The sequence below is a fragment of the Prionailurus viverrinus genome, chromosome C2 (genome assembly GCF_022837055.1).
Source record: "Prionailurus viverrinus isolate Anna chromosome C2, UM_Priviv_1.0, whole genome shotgun sequence".
Classification (NCBI taxonomy): domain Eukaryota; kingdom Metazoa; phylum Chordata; class Mammalia; order Carnivora; family Felidae; genus Prionailurus; species Prionailurus viverrinus.
Genome location: NC_062569.1, coordinates 112,977,380 through 112,993,870, shown reverse-complemented (window position 1 = coordinate 112,993,870; position 16,491 = coordinate 112,977,380). Strand labels below are relative to the sequence as shown.

The window sequence follows — 16,491 nt, the reverse complement described above, 5'->3', positions numbered from 1 at the left end:
GGGACGTGCAGTGATGTTCCTTGAAAATATTCACAGAATTTAGTGTGGCAGCAAGTTTCCTGGATGGAAACAAACCGAGGCTATCAAAGCCAATCAGTGTTCAAATGAATGAGTCATTAAAACTGTGTCTTGGGGCGCCTGGGTGGCGCAGTCGGTTAAGCGTCCGACTTCAGCCAGGTCACGATCTCGCAGTCCGTGAGTTCGAGCCCCGCATCAGGCTCTGGGCTGATGGCTCGGAGCCTGGAGCCTGTTTCCAATTCTGTGTCTCCCTCTCTCTCTGCCCCTCCCACGTTCATGCTCTGTGTCTCTCTGTCCCAAAAATAAATAAAAATAAATAAATAAATTAAAAAACAAAACAAAACAAAAAAAAACACTGTGTCTGAAAGGCCACCCAAGAAGAAATGGTGAGAAATTCAACCAGGGTTCTCTTGGAGTTAGCCAGTTCACTTCTAACTTCAAATCAAACAAATGCTTCATGGAAGATGCAAGGAAATGGAGAAACAGAAGCAAAAACTCAGGAGAGACCTGTGAAATGAGGATTCCCCACGATTATGCCTCGGGAAAGTGTTACTATAAAGAAGTTCCTGATTATGGGAGATATTTCAAAAACTTTGGAAGCTGAGATTCACCTAAAATAGTGATGTAACCATTTGAAATTCCATAAACATATGTAAGTCTACAACATAGAGAGTCTGTTATGTGAAACCACTTTCAATTCTTAAACTTTAACACAGAGCATTTAGGTGTCTGTAGAACAAAACGCTCCGTAATGTAAATACCCAATTAAAAAACATTTTTTTTTATAGAGAGGGATACGTATTTTCAAGAAAACTTCAAGTCAATAAATAACAGAGAGAGAGGGGAAAATATGAGAAGAAAAACGATTTAAGCGGATATTGAGAGGAGGAAACTCAAGGAGAGTAAGGAGCAAATGAATTGAGTATTTTCTATCCTCTTACCTATCAACTCAAGACTTTCGAGAAGTATAATTGGAAGGATGGAAACGGACCATCATCTCTGTGTCTTCTAGCTCACTCTTTTGATGGTGGAGGAAATGAGTATGTGCGTGTGGGTATGGTGGTGAAAGGGGGAACATGTGTTTTGCGCCCTACTATGCCATGTGCTTACAGACGTAATTTACTTACACGTAATTTACTTACACGTAAATTACTAGATTGAGTACTCATAACCAAGCCATGGAGGCTAAAGATGTGAAATGAATGGTCAGAAATCCCCTAGTCGGCACGTGACACTGGCAGGCGTGCTCCTCCTACAACGACACACTGCCTTACTTGCTCTGGTTCTGTCTTACTTCTGTCTGGTTCGTTTAGCATGATGTTTCCGTTTTTTTTCTTTTCATTATTCCATCCAAATGAGTTTTCTTTCTCACTCTCTCAGAAGAGTTTTATTAGCTTTCCCACTTTCTGCCATAGCTTAGAAATGGGGAAAAAGTAGACCTTTCTTCCCAGAGAAGAGGCCTTCTCTCTCACATTCCAAATGACACTTTTAATGAGACCTGTAGTGTTTATCTCAAACCCACCAGAGCTGAGACGGGAACAGCTTGCACTGCTCTCAGTCATTCTCATTGCCCAACACCCTCACACCTAGGAGCTTCTCGATTTTCCCATTTACACAATATTAGGTAACAGCTTTTTTTGTTTTTAATGTTTACCATTTTTGAGAGAGAGAGAGAGAGAGAAAGAGAGAGAGAGATGGGGGAGGGAGAGAGGGAGGGGGAGAGAGAGGGAGCAGGGAGAGAGAGAGGGAGAGAGAGGGAGGGGGAGAGAGAGGGAGAGAGGGAGAGAGGGAGAGGGAGAGGGAGAAGGAGAGGGAGAGGGAGAGGGAGAGAGGGAAAGAGACAGAGGATCCAAAGCAGGCTCTGTGCTGATGGCAGAGAGCCTGACGCAGGACTCCTACCCACAAACTGGGAGATCACGACCTGAGCCGAAGTCAGATGCTCAACGGACCGAGCCACTCAGGAACCCTGAAGTAACAGCTTTTTAAAAACTTTTAATTATCAACTTAGTTAAATCATTGTTGAATATCAAAATAATCATCTATTTTTTAAATTTAAATGGTTGATTTGTTCGACATATCTTTGCATTGGTAGCAGTTCTTAGAACTTTCTTACCACAGTGACCCTAATAGCAGAGGAAACAAATACATGCCACAGAAGCCAAAACTCATGGGAGATTTTGTTCAAGTCTTGGATTTTACCTTAGAAATTCAAGTATACTTTGCATTCTATTCCATCTAACAGCCTTGGTTTTAATTTTTCCCCCTTTAGATTATAAACATTAACCATCCAGAAAAATATCTCAGGTTTATCTTGTAGCATCTCAGACAGCACGCCCCAGCATACTCCTGGTGGTATGAGAATCTATGCTTTTGAGAAGAATGGTAATGTAGTCTTTAATACAGTACTATGAAATGGTAAACTGTAGATAACAAAGCTTTAAATTTATATCATACATTTCAATAACTGACAGATTTTTCAAAAGTTAGGTCATTTGTGTTCTAATCCTATAAATGTGAAATATCAGTATTTCCTCTACTATGGAAAGGGAAGTATACAGAATTAACATAAATGTTAGTATACTTTTAATTTTTAGAATTCTGAAACTAATCTAATTTTATTTGTAAAGTTAATCTGTTTTTAAGTTCAGTCTTTCTACTCTATTCTAATCTCAGATAACAAGTACTAAAAGAAATATTTCATTTTTGTTTTCAGAAATTGTAAAATATGGAAGTCATGGTATAAAGTTGAAAATTACCTTGTTTATCTATAACTGAATATGAGGCCAAAAATCCTCGTCCAGAAACATGGATTCCACTCATGAACAGCACTGTAATTTCATTGCTTTTTGACTCAATTGAATGGTTCATCTGCAACCCGAGACCACAGTATTTGCCTAGGAATAAGGAAAAAAAGAGATTTGGTATGACTCTTATGAAGTCAATAATATTTACAACATAGGTAAGAACATCAATATAATATACCAAACCGGACATTAAATAGAAAATGACTAGGATGTTTAGTGATTTAAAATCACATCACTCTGAAGAAAGAAAAAATGAAAATATGTCAAGTAATAACTAAATAATTCAAAAGAAAAAAATGGTACAGGCATCAGTGATCTTACAAAGATTTAATTTCTTGTGAAAGACATTACTCTTTAAAATAGTAGTGAAGAGGGGCACCAGGGTAGCTCAGTTGGGTAAGCGCCCAACTTCTGACTTCAGTTCAGGTCATGATTTCATGGTCCCTGAGTTCGAGCCCCATATAGGGCTGTGTGCTGACAGCTCAGAGCCTGGAGCCTGCTTCAGATTCTGTGTCTCCTTCTCTGTCTGCCCCTCCCCAACTCACACTGTCTCTCTCTCTCAAAATAATAAAAATAATCATAAAAAAAATAGTGAGGAATTAAAATTAACTTAAAGCACTTCATGCAGGCAGGTGGCTCATAAACACATTAACAGTCAATCAGTAATATTCTTTTTTTTTTTAATTTTTTTTCTTAATGTTTTTATTTATTTTTGAGACAGAGAGAGACAGAGCATGAGCAGGGAAGGGGCAGAGAGAGAGGGAGACACAGAATCGGAAGCAGGCTCCAAGCTCTGAGCCATCAGCACAGAGCCTGATGCGGGGCTCGAACTCACAGACTGTGAGATCATGACCTCAGCCGAAGTCAGACGCTCAACCGACTGAGCCACCCAGGCGCCCCAATCAGTAATATTCTTAACATACTCCCCAGAGTGCCCCTAGATTCCTGGGCTTAGGGCACCCTTAAACTTTTTCAGACTCCCTAAATTTCTCTTCCAAGATTACTGAAGTTCTAGTCAATCCCTTGAGGTGATCATGCCCAGTCCTACAGCTTTAACTATGCTCTGACAATTCACATTTACACCTTTTCCCAGAGCTTTTCCCTTGAACTTCAAATATTTATATCTAAATGCTAACTTTTAGGGGTGCCTGGGTGGCTCAGTCAGTTATACGTCTGACTTCATCTCAGGTAGTGATGTTGTTTCTCTCTTTCTCATGAAAATAAAAACATTTAAAAAAATTAAATGCCAACTTTTATCCTTTAATACTTAATAGACACATGAAAATAACATATCCTCAGTACAGATTAATAAAAGTTTAAGAAAAAAATTAGAGCAAGGTATACACCAACAACTAATAAAAATGCATTTTCTTATGTGCTTGCTAACCTAAAAGATTCTGAATAAAGAATAACATTCCAAAAATATTTGGGGCTGTGGCAATATCATTCTAGAACGAAAGTAATGTGTGCTTCCACAAACACCATTTTCAAGGACTACACATGATTTTGTGAGTAACATATCCCAAGGAATCAACAAGAAAAGCCCACCAGAACTTGTAAGAAAGTTTAACAATATCACAGGATACAAAAATCAATTATATTTCCACATACTGGTCACAAATAATCTGAAATGAAATTTTAAAAACTTTGTAATAGCATCTAAAGATTAAAATACTTAAGGATAATTTTTTTTGTTAAAAATTCAAAACCAATACACTAAAAAAATAGAAAACACTGATAAAATTTAAAGGAAAGCTAAACGAACTGGGAGACAGACCAAGTTCATGGACTGGAAGACTCAATATTGTTAAGATGTCAGTTCTCCCAACACTGATCTACTGAGTCAATCAATCTCTACCAAAACTAGAGTTTTCCTTTTCCTTTTTTTTTTTTTTTTTTGATGTGTTTTATTAAGCAAAGATTTTTTTTAATTTTATTATTTTTTAATTTACATCCAAATTGGTTAGCATATAGTGCAACAATGATTTCAGGAGTAGATTCCTTAGTGCTTACCCATTTGGCCCATTCCCCCCACACACAACCCCTCCTGTAACCCTCTGTTTGTTCTTCATATTTATGAGTCTCTTCTGTTTTGTCCCCCTCCTTGTTTTTATATTATTTTTGTTTCCCTTCCCTTATGTTCATGTTTTGTCTCTTAAAGTCCTCATATGAGTGAAGTCATATATTTGTCTTTCTCTAATTTCGCTTAGCATAATACCCTCCAGTTCCATCCACATAGTTGCAAATGGCAAGATTTCATTCTTTTTGACTGCCTATTAATACTCCATTGTATATATATACCACATCTTCTTTATCCATTCATCCATCGATGGACTCTTTGGGCTCTTTCCATACTATAAATATGGGGGTGCCTATGTCCCTTCAAAACAGCACACCGGTATCCCGTGGATAAATGCTTAGTAGTGCAATTGCTGGGTCGTTCTATTTTTAGTTTTTTGAAGAACCTCCATACTGTTTTCCAGAGTGGCTGAACCAGCTTGCATTCCCATAGAATTTTCCTTTTTCAAAAATTAGTAAGGCTAAAATGCATATGGAAATGCAAGGGACATAGACCAGGCAGAACAACGTAGTGAAAAAGTTGGAAGACTAATATAACCCGATTTTAAACTTCTATAATACTATAGTAAACTATAATACTGTAGTAATCGAGACAGTGTGATACATTGTAATAGCAAGTCTCTATCTATATCTAAATCTTTATTTGTATCTATATCTACACCTATATGTATATCTCTATGTATTTCAATGGAACAGAAAAGAGTTCAGAAATAAGCCCACTTGGGGCGCCTGGGTGGCACAGTCGGTTAAGCGTCCAACTTCAGCCAGGTCACGATCTCGCGGTCCGTGAGTTCGAGCCCCGCGTCAGGCTCTGGGCTGATGGCTCAGAGCCTGGAGCCTGTTTCCGATTCTGTGTCTCCCTCTCTCTCTGCCCCTCCCCCGTTCATGCTCTGTCTCTCTCTGTCCCAAAAATAAATAAACGTTGGAAAAAAAAAATTTTTTTTTAAAAGAAATAAGCCCACATATGTGGTCAACTGGTTTCTGACAAAGGTGTGAAGGTAACTCAGCAGATAAAGGACAATGCTTTCAACAAGTGTATTAAACCAGGTGGATATCAAAATGCAAAAACAAATGAACTTAGAACTTCACTTCAAGTCAAAATGGATCACAGACCTAATTCTAAGAGCTGTACTTATAAAACTCTTACAAGAAAACACAAGAGAAATCTTTGTGACTTCGGGTTAGGCCAAGATTTCTTAGATCCAACCCCAAAAGGGAAATCCATTAAAGGAAAAAATGAGTAATTTGCACTTCATCAAAATTTAAAATGTTTCCTTTCGAAAAGACACCATTAAGAAAATTTAAAGGCAAAATACATACTGGGAGAAAATGTTTACAAAACATTAATCTGATCAAGAACTATTATCTGAAATGTGTAAAGAATTCTTACAACTCAATTTAATCTTGTAAAATGGGCAAAAGATTTATAAAGCCAATCAATAAAGACGACCTACTCCATGGCAAATAGGCACATAAGATGGTCAAGAGAGCTAGTCATCAGAGAAATGAATATTAAAGCTACAATGACAGACCACGGCACCCCCATTGGAATAAAAGACTAATAATAATCAAAAAAGACTGACAATACCAAACATCGGTGAGGATGTGGAGAAACTGGAACCTTCAAACGCTGATGGCAGAACTGTAAAATGGCAGAGCCATTTTTGGACAACAATTTGGCAGTTTCTGAAGATGTTAAATAAGCATATGTACATATATAATCCAGCAAGTACACTTCTATTATCCACCCAAGAGGAAAGCAACCATATGTCCACAGAAAGACTATGCAAATGGTCACAGCAGTATTTCTCATATTTGCCCCAAACAAAATAACTTAATTGTCCATCAACTAATAAATGGATTAAAAATGTGGTATATATCCATACAAGGAACTACAACTCACCAAGATAGGAACAAACTAATGATGCACACAAAAACATTAATGAAGCTCAAAACCATTATGCTATACAAAAGCTATTTATATTTCTAGAAAAGACAAAAAAAAAAAAATTAGAGGTAGCAGATCAGTGGCTACCTGGGACTGGGGGTAACGTAGAAATGGACTACAAATGGGCACAAGGGAACTTTTTGGTGTGACAGAAATTTCTAAATCTAGACTTCAGTGATGTTGCACAGCTATATAAATTTACCAAAACTCATCAAACCATGCATTTAAAATAGGTGAATTTTATGGTATGTAAATTATAGCTCAATAATGAAGTTTTTCAGAAGAAATACACACAATGAAACAATTTGTATTGTCAGAAACCATCAGGTGTTTCATACAAAAAAAAAAAAAAGTACACAAAATCAGACACAGCAGAAAGAGGCTTTCAAAGATTTATTCCAAGCGGCCAGATAGCAGCTGAAAAAACTTGAACTCTAATACATCAGTGGATTGCTCAAAATAACACTACTCGTCCGTCAGAGGTGAAATCAGTCCGGAGCCTGGGTCCTCCGCCTTGTCCCGTACCTTATTTTTCTGCACACTACTCCCCACTACTGCTGCAGACACCTTCCCAGGGGCTGCAGAGAGGAACATTCAATACAGCACGATCTTCTCCCCTGTGAGGGATCTGGGGCAGTCGCTGCTCTCTCCTTCCCACCCACAGCAGTAACACCCTTTCGCTTTTTCCTTCCGCATCCCAGCAACAGCCTCACTCCTTAACTAAGTTAGTAAATGCTTCAGCGTGTCTTCTGACGTAAGCCACCTAAGTATCTCGCAATACTGCTTTCACCCTTAACTGAATTATGTAAATCTATAGCACCTTCATTTTGAGATTAACTGCAGAGGCACAGCCTACTCCTTCCGCTTCACTCTAAAGCCATGTTTAACTTTCCAAAAGATCACATACAAGTAGAATTGTGAAATTCAGCCGTATTTTTTAAAACGAGTTCTTCTTTACAACTGTTTCTCCCTGTCAATGAAAAAGTACTACATTTCATTTTTTTTTTCAGAAAATGAGAACAATTTAACCCTAAAGCCAGACTGACAGTTGTCAGTTAAAACGAAAACCCCAAATTCTAAAACATCTAACACTGTCTACAGCTTTTATACATAGAACTTTTCTTTCAAGACATAATTCTCCAAAGCTTTACAACTTCTGAATTATTTTTATAAAATAAGCTTATACATGTGACAATTCTGTAAAAACTTTTAGGATGAACAGAGTAGTTGTACCTAAGAATAATTTCAGGCCCACATCTGAACAGAGTAACATATCAGAGACAGAAATCATATTTTATTCTATGTACCACTGTGTTTTACATTATTTTCACCCCTCAACTTGGAAAGGTAAATTCAATTTTTCTGTTCTGCAGTCAGATTAGCCTGACAGAAACTGACAAAGAAAAGCCATTCCAACAAATTTCCTCCCCTTGAGGCACAGAAAAGTTGCTATTATGTCTTACAGTGAACCACATCCACAACCTTATCACAACTGGTTTTAAAGTGGCCGTATGACTCTCTGGTCATTGTACAGAACTTTTACAAAAAAGGTGCCAACAAAGAAACAACAACCAAAAGAACTACTCTAAAAATAACAAGGAATATACTACATTTACAAAGTTAAAAAAAAAACAAACCTGAATTTGAAAGCCAAGAACATTCACTCTCTAACTTCTTGATTTATTTAGCATTACAAAAGACCAAACTTCAATGTGCATGTGCATTAACACACACACTTGGCCTTAGGTAATACGGTGTTCAATATCTATATCTATACCTGCATCTATCTATATAGTCTTTGCTCATCCTTTATTTCTTTAAAAACACCTACTGTGGGGGAGAAAAAAACCTTTCTATTCCTAAATATGGCATGCAATTTAAATAAAGTTAGCAATATTTTTTTAATGTTTATTTTTGAGAGAGAGCACAAGTGGAGAGAGGCAGAGAGAGAGGAGGACACAGGATCCAAAGCAGTCTCTGCTGTCAGTTTCAGTGCTGACAGCAGGGAGCCTGATGTGGGACTCCAACACACAAACCACAAGATCATGACCTGAGCCAAAGTCCAATGCTCAACCAACTGAGCCACTGAGGTGCCCAAAAGCTATCGATATTTTTAACATTCAAGCAAAATGACACTCAAAAAGTTCTACAAGTTATTATCTGCATATACAAAAAGATGATTAGATCTTCAAACTTCAATACTAAATAACTCAAAAGTAGACTAGTAAAGAGAATATTAAATACTATATTATTTTTAAATACTAAAGATCTTCAAATAATGGCCTAATATTATAAGCAGTAAAGTACAAATGTTATTCCACATCTTATCTCAAATGTTAAAAATATCAGAACCTATAAAATTTGTTAGCAAGGCCAAATGTGTGCAGAGCTGGTGCCCATCACATTACATCTTTTCATTTTTTTTTAATTTATTTTTTATTTGAGACAAAGAACACATGCAAGCAGGGGAGAGGGGCAGAGGAAATGATAGAGGGAGAGGGAACGGGAGCGGGAAAGGGAGAATCTCAAGGAGGCTCCATGCTCAGTGTGGAGCCTGACTTGGGGCTTGATCCCAAGACCCTGAGATCATGACCTGAACCGAAATCAAGAGTAGGACGCTCAACTAACTGAGCCACCCGGCTGCCCCCACATTAAATCTTAAGGCCAAATGGGAACAGATAGAGGCAAGAGAAATTGCATATCTAGGATCTCTACACCAGTCAGTTAATACTTGAAAATGTCATCAAGTTTCATCTGGGCTCATCAGCACTAAATGTTCTTTGCCACTTAAGAATCTATATGTGTGTGATTTTATTACAAGGCTGATCAAGGTCCTCAGTACAAATAATAACTTTTCAGATACTCTTAGGTAAAAATGAAAAAGATCATACTTAAAGAATATTATGGGGGTGCCTGGGTGGCTCATTCAGTTAAGCGGCCAACTTCGGCTCAGGTCATGATCTCGCAGTCTGTGAGTTCGAGCCCCGCGTCGGGCTCTGTGCTGACAGCTGAGAGCCTGGAGCCTGTTTCTGTTTCTGTGTGTCTCTCTCTGCCCTCCCCCCATTCATGCTCTCTCTCTTTCAAAAATGAATAAATGTTAAAAAAAAATTTTAAGAATATTATGATGCCATGCAGAGGTGTCTTTAAAAAAATTTTATCATGTATACTAAAACATGATAATGTGGACAGAATAGTACAAGTATTTCCTGTTAGCACTGCAGCTTTACCTCCTGCTTCATCATTGGGGTTACCTTGTCCTCTGAAATGTGAATAAATTCAAAATGTGGTAAAAACTAAACTTTAAAAAAAACTACTCTTCTGCAAAACTCAAAAGGCAGTAGGTACTAAAGAACAGATAATCTCAGTTTAAAAAAAAAAAGGAAGAAAAGGACTTTGTAGGTGCTCAAGTGAGTTCAAGATATACTAGATAAACACCTGCCTTCACCTCTTATTCCCACCTAAGGAATGTGATTTACTCATCACACAAGTAATGCAAGCACTTAGCAAAATACTCTGGGAAAGAAAGAAAAAATTCATTCCTAATCTGGGCAATATACTAGTTAATTCTTTAATTTCATCTTCTTAGTTTGGCCATTCAAAGACAGTCCTAAATTAACATAAATCATTTAACTGCTACCAATTATAGGTCCTGCAAATGGCTTTCAAACTCAGCCAACATCTCTAAAAGTTTCTCCTGGATAAATAAGAGAATTTCAAACAACACTATATGGATATATACAGAAAATTCTAAATACAAAAGTTAATCAAGTATGTTAATAACTATAAGACCTAAAAACACTGGTTTATAGTTTAGAAAAACTCATGCTCCTTGGGGCACCTGGGTGGCTCACTCAGTTAAGCATCTGACTTTTGGTTTTGGCTCAGGTCAGGATCTCACGTTTCATAAGTTCAAGCCCCACATCAGCCTCTGCACTGACAGTTCAGAGCCTGCTTGGGATTCTGTCTCTCCCTTTCTCTGCTCCCCTCCCCCACCCCCCACCGCTTCTAAATAAACTTAAAAAAAAAAAAAAGAGATTTCATGCTCCAGGCAAATGAAAATGTTTAAAAAATCATTACCCTCAAGAAACTAGAGAAACAAATTAATTTCAAAGTGAGAAGAAGAAAAGATTTAAGAATTAGAGCAGAAACCAGTGAAATCGAAAACAGTAAATTAATAGAGAAAATTAAAAAGCCAAAAGCTGGTTCTCTGAAACAAAAGTCAGTAAGGCTCTAATACGGCTAATTAAGAAAAAGAGAGGACGCAAATCACTAATATTAGAAATAAAAGTGCAAATGCCACTAATGACACCATGGTCATGAAAATAAAAGAATAGCATGAAAAAATCTATGTCCACAAATTTGATAATCTAGATCAAATGAACTGGTTCCTTGAAACACAATTTGCCAAAACACTAGCAAGAAGAAACTGATAACCTGAATAGGCCTATATCTATTTAAGAAATTCAATCAATAATTAATAAACTTTCAAAAGACAAAGCACCAGGCACAAATGTGTTCACTGATACCTGTTACCAAACATTTAAAAAAAAAAATTATACCAATTCTCTATAATATCTTTCAAAGGAAAGAAGCAGAGGGAATACTTTCTAACTTATTCTATGAAGCTAGCACTACCATAAAACCAAAATCAAACCCATTACATGAAAAGAAAACTACAGGTCATGGAATAGGCCATCCAGGTTATTTATCACAGGATACACATAAAAATCCTTAACAAAATATTTAAAAAATCAAATCCAACAATGTATTAAAAAGAATTATACACCATGATCAAGCGTGATTTATCTCAGGTATGCAAGGTAGGTTCAACATTTTAAAATCAATTAATGCAATCTATCACATCAGCATGCAAAAGTATCATGATCAAATCAGCAGATGCAGAAAAACCATTTGACAAAATCCAACATCCACTAATGATATAAACTCTCAGTGAACTAGGAATAGAGGGGAACTTCCTTAGGTTAGTAAAGAATATTTACAGGGGCACCTGGGTGGCTCAGTCGGTTAAGCGTCTGACTTCAGCTCAGGTCATGACCTCGAATTTGTAGGTTAGAGCCCGCATCGGCTCTGTGCTGACAGCTCAGAGCCTGGAGCCTGCTTCAGGTTCTGTGTTTCCCTCTCTCTCTGTTCTTCCCCCACTCATGCTATATCTCTGTCTCTCAAAAATAAATAAATGTTAAAGAAAAATTTTTTTAAGGAATACTTACAAAAAACCTAAGCTAACATCATACTTGACAGTGAGAAATTCAAAGCTTTTCCAGTAAGATCAGACACAAGGCAAGAATGTCCCCTCTCACCACTCCTGTCAAACATCATACTGGAAGTATTAGTTAACACAGTAAGACAAGGGGGAAAAAAGTACACAGACTGTAAAGGAAGAAATAAAATTGTGTTTGTTCACAGATGATATGATTATCTATGTAGTAAATCAAAAAGAAGTGAACAAAAAACTCTTGTAACTAATAAGCGATTATACAAGGTTGTAGAATACAAGATTAATAGACAAAAGTCAATTGCTTTCTTATATATCAACAATAAACAAGGGGAATTTGGAAATAAAAACGCAAAATTTACATCTTACATGAGCAGCCTCCAAAATGAAATAGTTAGGTATAAATCTAATAAAATATGTGTAAGATCTATATGAAGAAAACTACAAAACTCCAAGAGTGAAATAAATGGAGAGATGTTTCCCGTTCATGGATAGGGAGACTAAATTTTGTCAAGATGTCAGTTCTTGCCAACTTTATAAGATTCAATCTGATCCCAATCAAAATCCTAGCAAGCTGGGATAACTGGATATTTGCACGTAAAGGAATGAAATTGGACTCCTATCTCATACCACTCACAAATATTAACTCAAAATGGATTAAAGACTTAAATGTAAAACCTGAAATCATGAAATCTCTAGAAGAAAACATAGGAATAAAGTTCCTTGACATGGGTCTTGGTAATGATTTTTTGAATATGACAACTAAAGCACAGCATCACAATAAAAGATAAATAAGAAGGACTATATCAAACTAAAAAGCTATACAGCAATGGCACAAAAACAGACACTCAGATCAGTGGAACAGAATAGAGAACCCAGAAATGGACCCACAAACATATGGCAAACTAATCTTTGACAAAGCAGGAAAGAATAGCCAATGGAATAAAGACAGTCTCTTCAGCAAGTGGTGCTGGGAAAACTGGACAGCGACATGCAGAAAAATGAACCTGGACCACTTTCTTACACCATACACAAAACTAAACTCAAAATGGATGAAACACCTAAACATAAGACAGGAAGCCATCAAAATCTTCGAAGAGAAAGCAGATAAAAACCTCTTTGATCTTGGCTGCAGCAACTTCTTACTCAACACGTCTCCAGAGGCAAGGGAAACAAAAGCAAAAATGAACTATTGGGACCTCATAAAAATAAAAAGCTTCTGCACAGCAAAGGAAATAATCAGCAAAACTAAAAGGCAAGCGATGGAATGGAAGAAGATATTTGCAAATGACATATCAGATAAAGGGTTAGTATCCAAAATCTATAAAGAACTTATCAAACTCGACACCCCAAAACCAAATAATGCAGTGAAGAAATGGGCAAAAGACATGAAATAGACAATTCTTCAATGAAGACATCCAGAGTGCCAACTGACCCATGAAAAAATGCTCAACATCACTCATCATCAGGGAAATACAAATCAAAACCACAATGTGATACCACCTTACATCTGTCAGAATGGCTAACATTAACAATTCAGACAACAGATGTTGGAAAGGATGTGGAGAAAGAGATCTCTTTTGCACTGCTGGTGGGGATGCAAACTGGTGCAGCCACTCTGGAAAACAGTATGGAGGTTCCTTAAAATAAAAATAGAACTACCCTACGACCCAACAATTGCACTACTAGGTATTTATCCAAGGGATACAGGTATGCTATTTCAAAGGGGCACGTGCACCCCAATGTTTATAGCAGCACTATCAACAATAGCCAAATTATGGAAAGAGCCCAAACGTCCATCAATAGATGAACGGATAAAGAAGATACGGTGTGTATGTGTGTGTGTATGTATGTGTGTGTGTGTGTGTGTGTACACACACACACACACACACACATACATACACACACACAGTGGAGTATTACTCAGCAATCAAAAAGAATGAAACCTTGCCATTTGCAACTACGTGGATGGAACTAGAGGGTATTATGCTAAGCGAAATTAGTCAGGGAAAGACAAATATCATATGACCTCACTCATATGAAGACTTTAAGACACAGAACAGATGAACATAAGGGAAGGGAAGCAAAAATAATATAAAAACATGGAGGAGGACAAAACATAAGAGACTCATGAATATGGAGAACAAACAGAGGGTTATGGAAGGGGTAGTGGGAGGGGGGATGGGCTAAATGGGTAAGGGGCAGTAAGGAATCTACTTCTGAAATCACTCTTGCACTATACGCTAACAAATCTGGATGTAAATTCAAAAAATAAAATAAAGCTATACAGCAAAAGAAACCATCAATAAAGTACAAACACAACCTATGGAAGGGAAATAAAAATATTTGCAAACCATGTATTTGTGAGGGGTTAGTATCGAAAATATATAAAGAACTTATACAACTCAAAGCAAAAAACAAAATAAATAAAATAACCCAATAAAAAAATGGGCAAAGGACCTAAACAGACATTTCTCCAATGAAGATACATGAAAGGCCAACAAGTACATGAAAAGATGCCAACATCACTAGTCACTAGGGAATTACAAATGATAACCACAATAAAATATCACCTCGTCTGTTAGAATGGCCATCATCAAAAAGGTAAGAGATACCAAATGCTGGTGTGGATGTGGAGAAAAGAGAGAACCCTGTGCACTGTGGGACTGTAAATGAGTAGTCACTACAGAAAATAGAACAGAGGATTCTCAAAAAAATAAAAAATACAACCACCATAAGATCTGGCAATTCTACTTTTGGTAATATATCCAAAGCAAGCAAAAACTGACTGAAAAAGATATCTGTACTCCGACATTCACAGCAGCATTATTTACAATACCCAAGATATGGAAACCACTTAAGTGTCCATGGATGGATGGATGGATACACATACATACAACAAAATATTATACAACAAATATCATTCGGCCATAAAACATGCGGGCACTTTACCATCTGCAATAACACTGATAGACCTTAAAGGCGTTATGCTAAGTGAATTAAGTCAGAGAAAGACAAATACTTTATGATCTCACTTATATGTGTAATCTAAAAAAACTCACCAAATTCACAGAAAATAATATCGGGTTTATGGGCACCAGAGACAGGGGGTGAGTGGGGGTAAGGGGTATATGAGATGATGGATGTTAGTTGAACCTACTGTGGTCTTGCCTTTTGGGAGAAGGAAGGGATGTAACTCAAGGGGAAGACATGCAAGATGTAAGTGGGTCATCTGTGTGGAGATGGTTTGGATGCATAGGAAACTTGAGTCTCAGTATGATACAAGGAAGCCTCAGCGGAGAAAGTGGCTAAGGACTCCCAAGTATGCTCCAAAGGAAATGGACTTAAGGGCCTCAGGAAAATGTGGTGGGGCAAGAACCAATTCTAAGTGCATAAGCAGTAGTAAATGTAACTATTTCCTCTACCATGGAAACTCAGGTTTCCAATTTTTCCATACTTTAGATAATGGCACATAGAGTTGTTAAGTATAACTTATTTCCATATTTAAAACGATTACTGGGGCACCTCAGTGGCTCAGTCAGTTAAGCATCCGACTCAATTTCAGCGCAGGTTCGTGAGATCAAGCCCCACACCAGGCTCTGTGCTGACAGTGTGGGGCCTGCTTGGGATTCTCTCTCCCCCTGCCCCCTTCTCTCTCTGTCAAAATAAATAAACTTAAAAAAATTTCCTCTGGTATGTGACATTCCTATGCTTCTAGAGTATTCTCTTAACCGGATTCCTGCCTTTAAAATTTTTTTTTAACTATCTGTATATTACATATATGGTAAGAGGGAGATTTTCCTGGGTTTGCCTGACCTAATCAGGCCCTTTAAAAGCAAAGTGTTTCCTCTGGTTAGTCTATTAACTGGAAATTACAGAGAAATGCCTGCTGGCCTAAAAGAAAAAGAACATCTATGTGCTGAACACTGCAGGTGGTCTTTGGAACTGAAAACAGTCCCTGGGCAATAGGGAGCAAGAAAATGGGACCCCAGTTTTACAATTACAAGTGAATTCTGCCAACAAGCAAAGAGCTTGAAGAGAACCTCCAGCTTCAGAAAGGAACCACATCCCTAGATGATTACCTTGATTTCAACCAGGCAAGACCCTGAACAGGGAAGCCAGTCATGCCAAACCCAGACTTCTGATCTACAGAAACTGAGATAATCAATTATGCTATTTTAAGCTGCTAGGTTTGTGGTAACATTACAAAACAACACAAAACGAATCCAACCAGAAATCTACTCTGGTGTACAAGCATACTTCATTTTATTGCACTTTGCCTTATTGTGCTTTGCAGATTGTGCCTTTTTTCTTACAGGCTGAAGGTATGTGACAATCCTGCATCTAGCAAGTCTGTCGGCACCATTTTTCCAACAAACATTTGCTCACTTTGTGTCTCTGTGTCACAT

The 16,491-nt window shown here is 37.4% G+C and overlaps 1 protein-coding gene across 1 annotated transcript in view; it reads right to left on the bottom strand.

The window, feature by feature from the left end:
* DCBLD2 (discoidin, CUB and LCCL domain containing 2) overlaps positions 1-16,491 on the bottom strand; it is an 88,203-nt gene that overhangs the window by 37,643 nt on the left and 34,069 nt on the right. Inside the window, exon 3 of the mRNA XM_047876028.1 lies at positions 2,775-2,912. Within this exon, the coding sequence (XP_047731984.1) occupies positions 2,775-2,912 (138 nt within the window). The remainder of the gene's footprint in view (positions 1-2,774; positions 2,913-16,491) is intronic.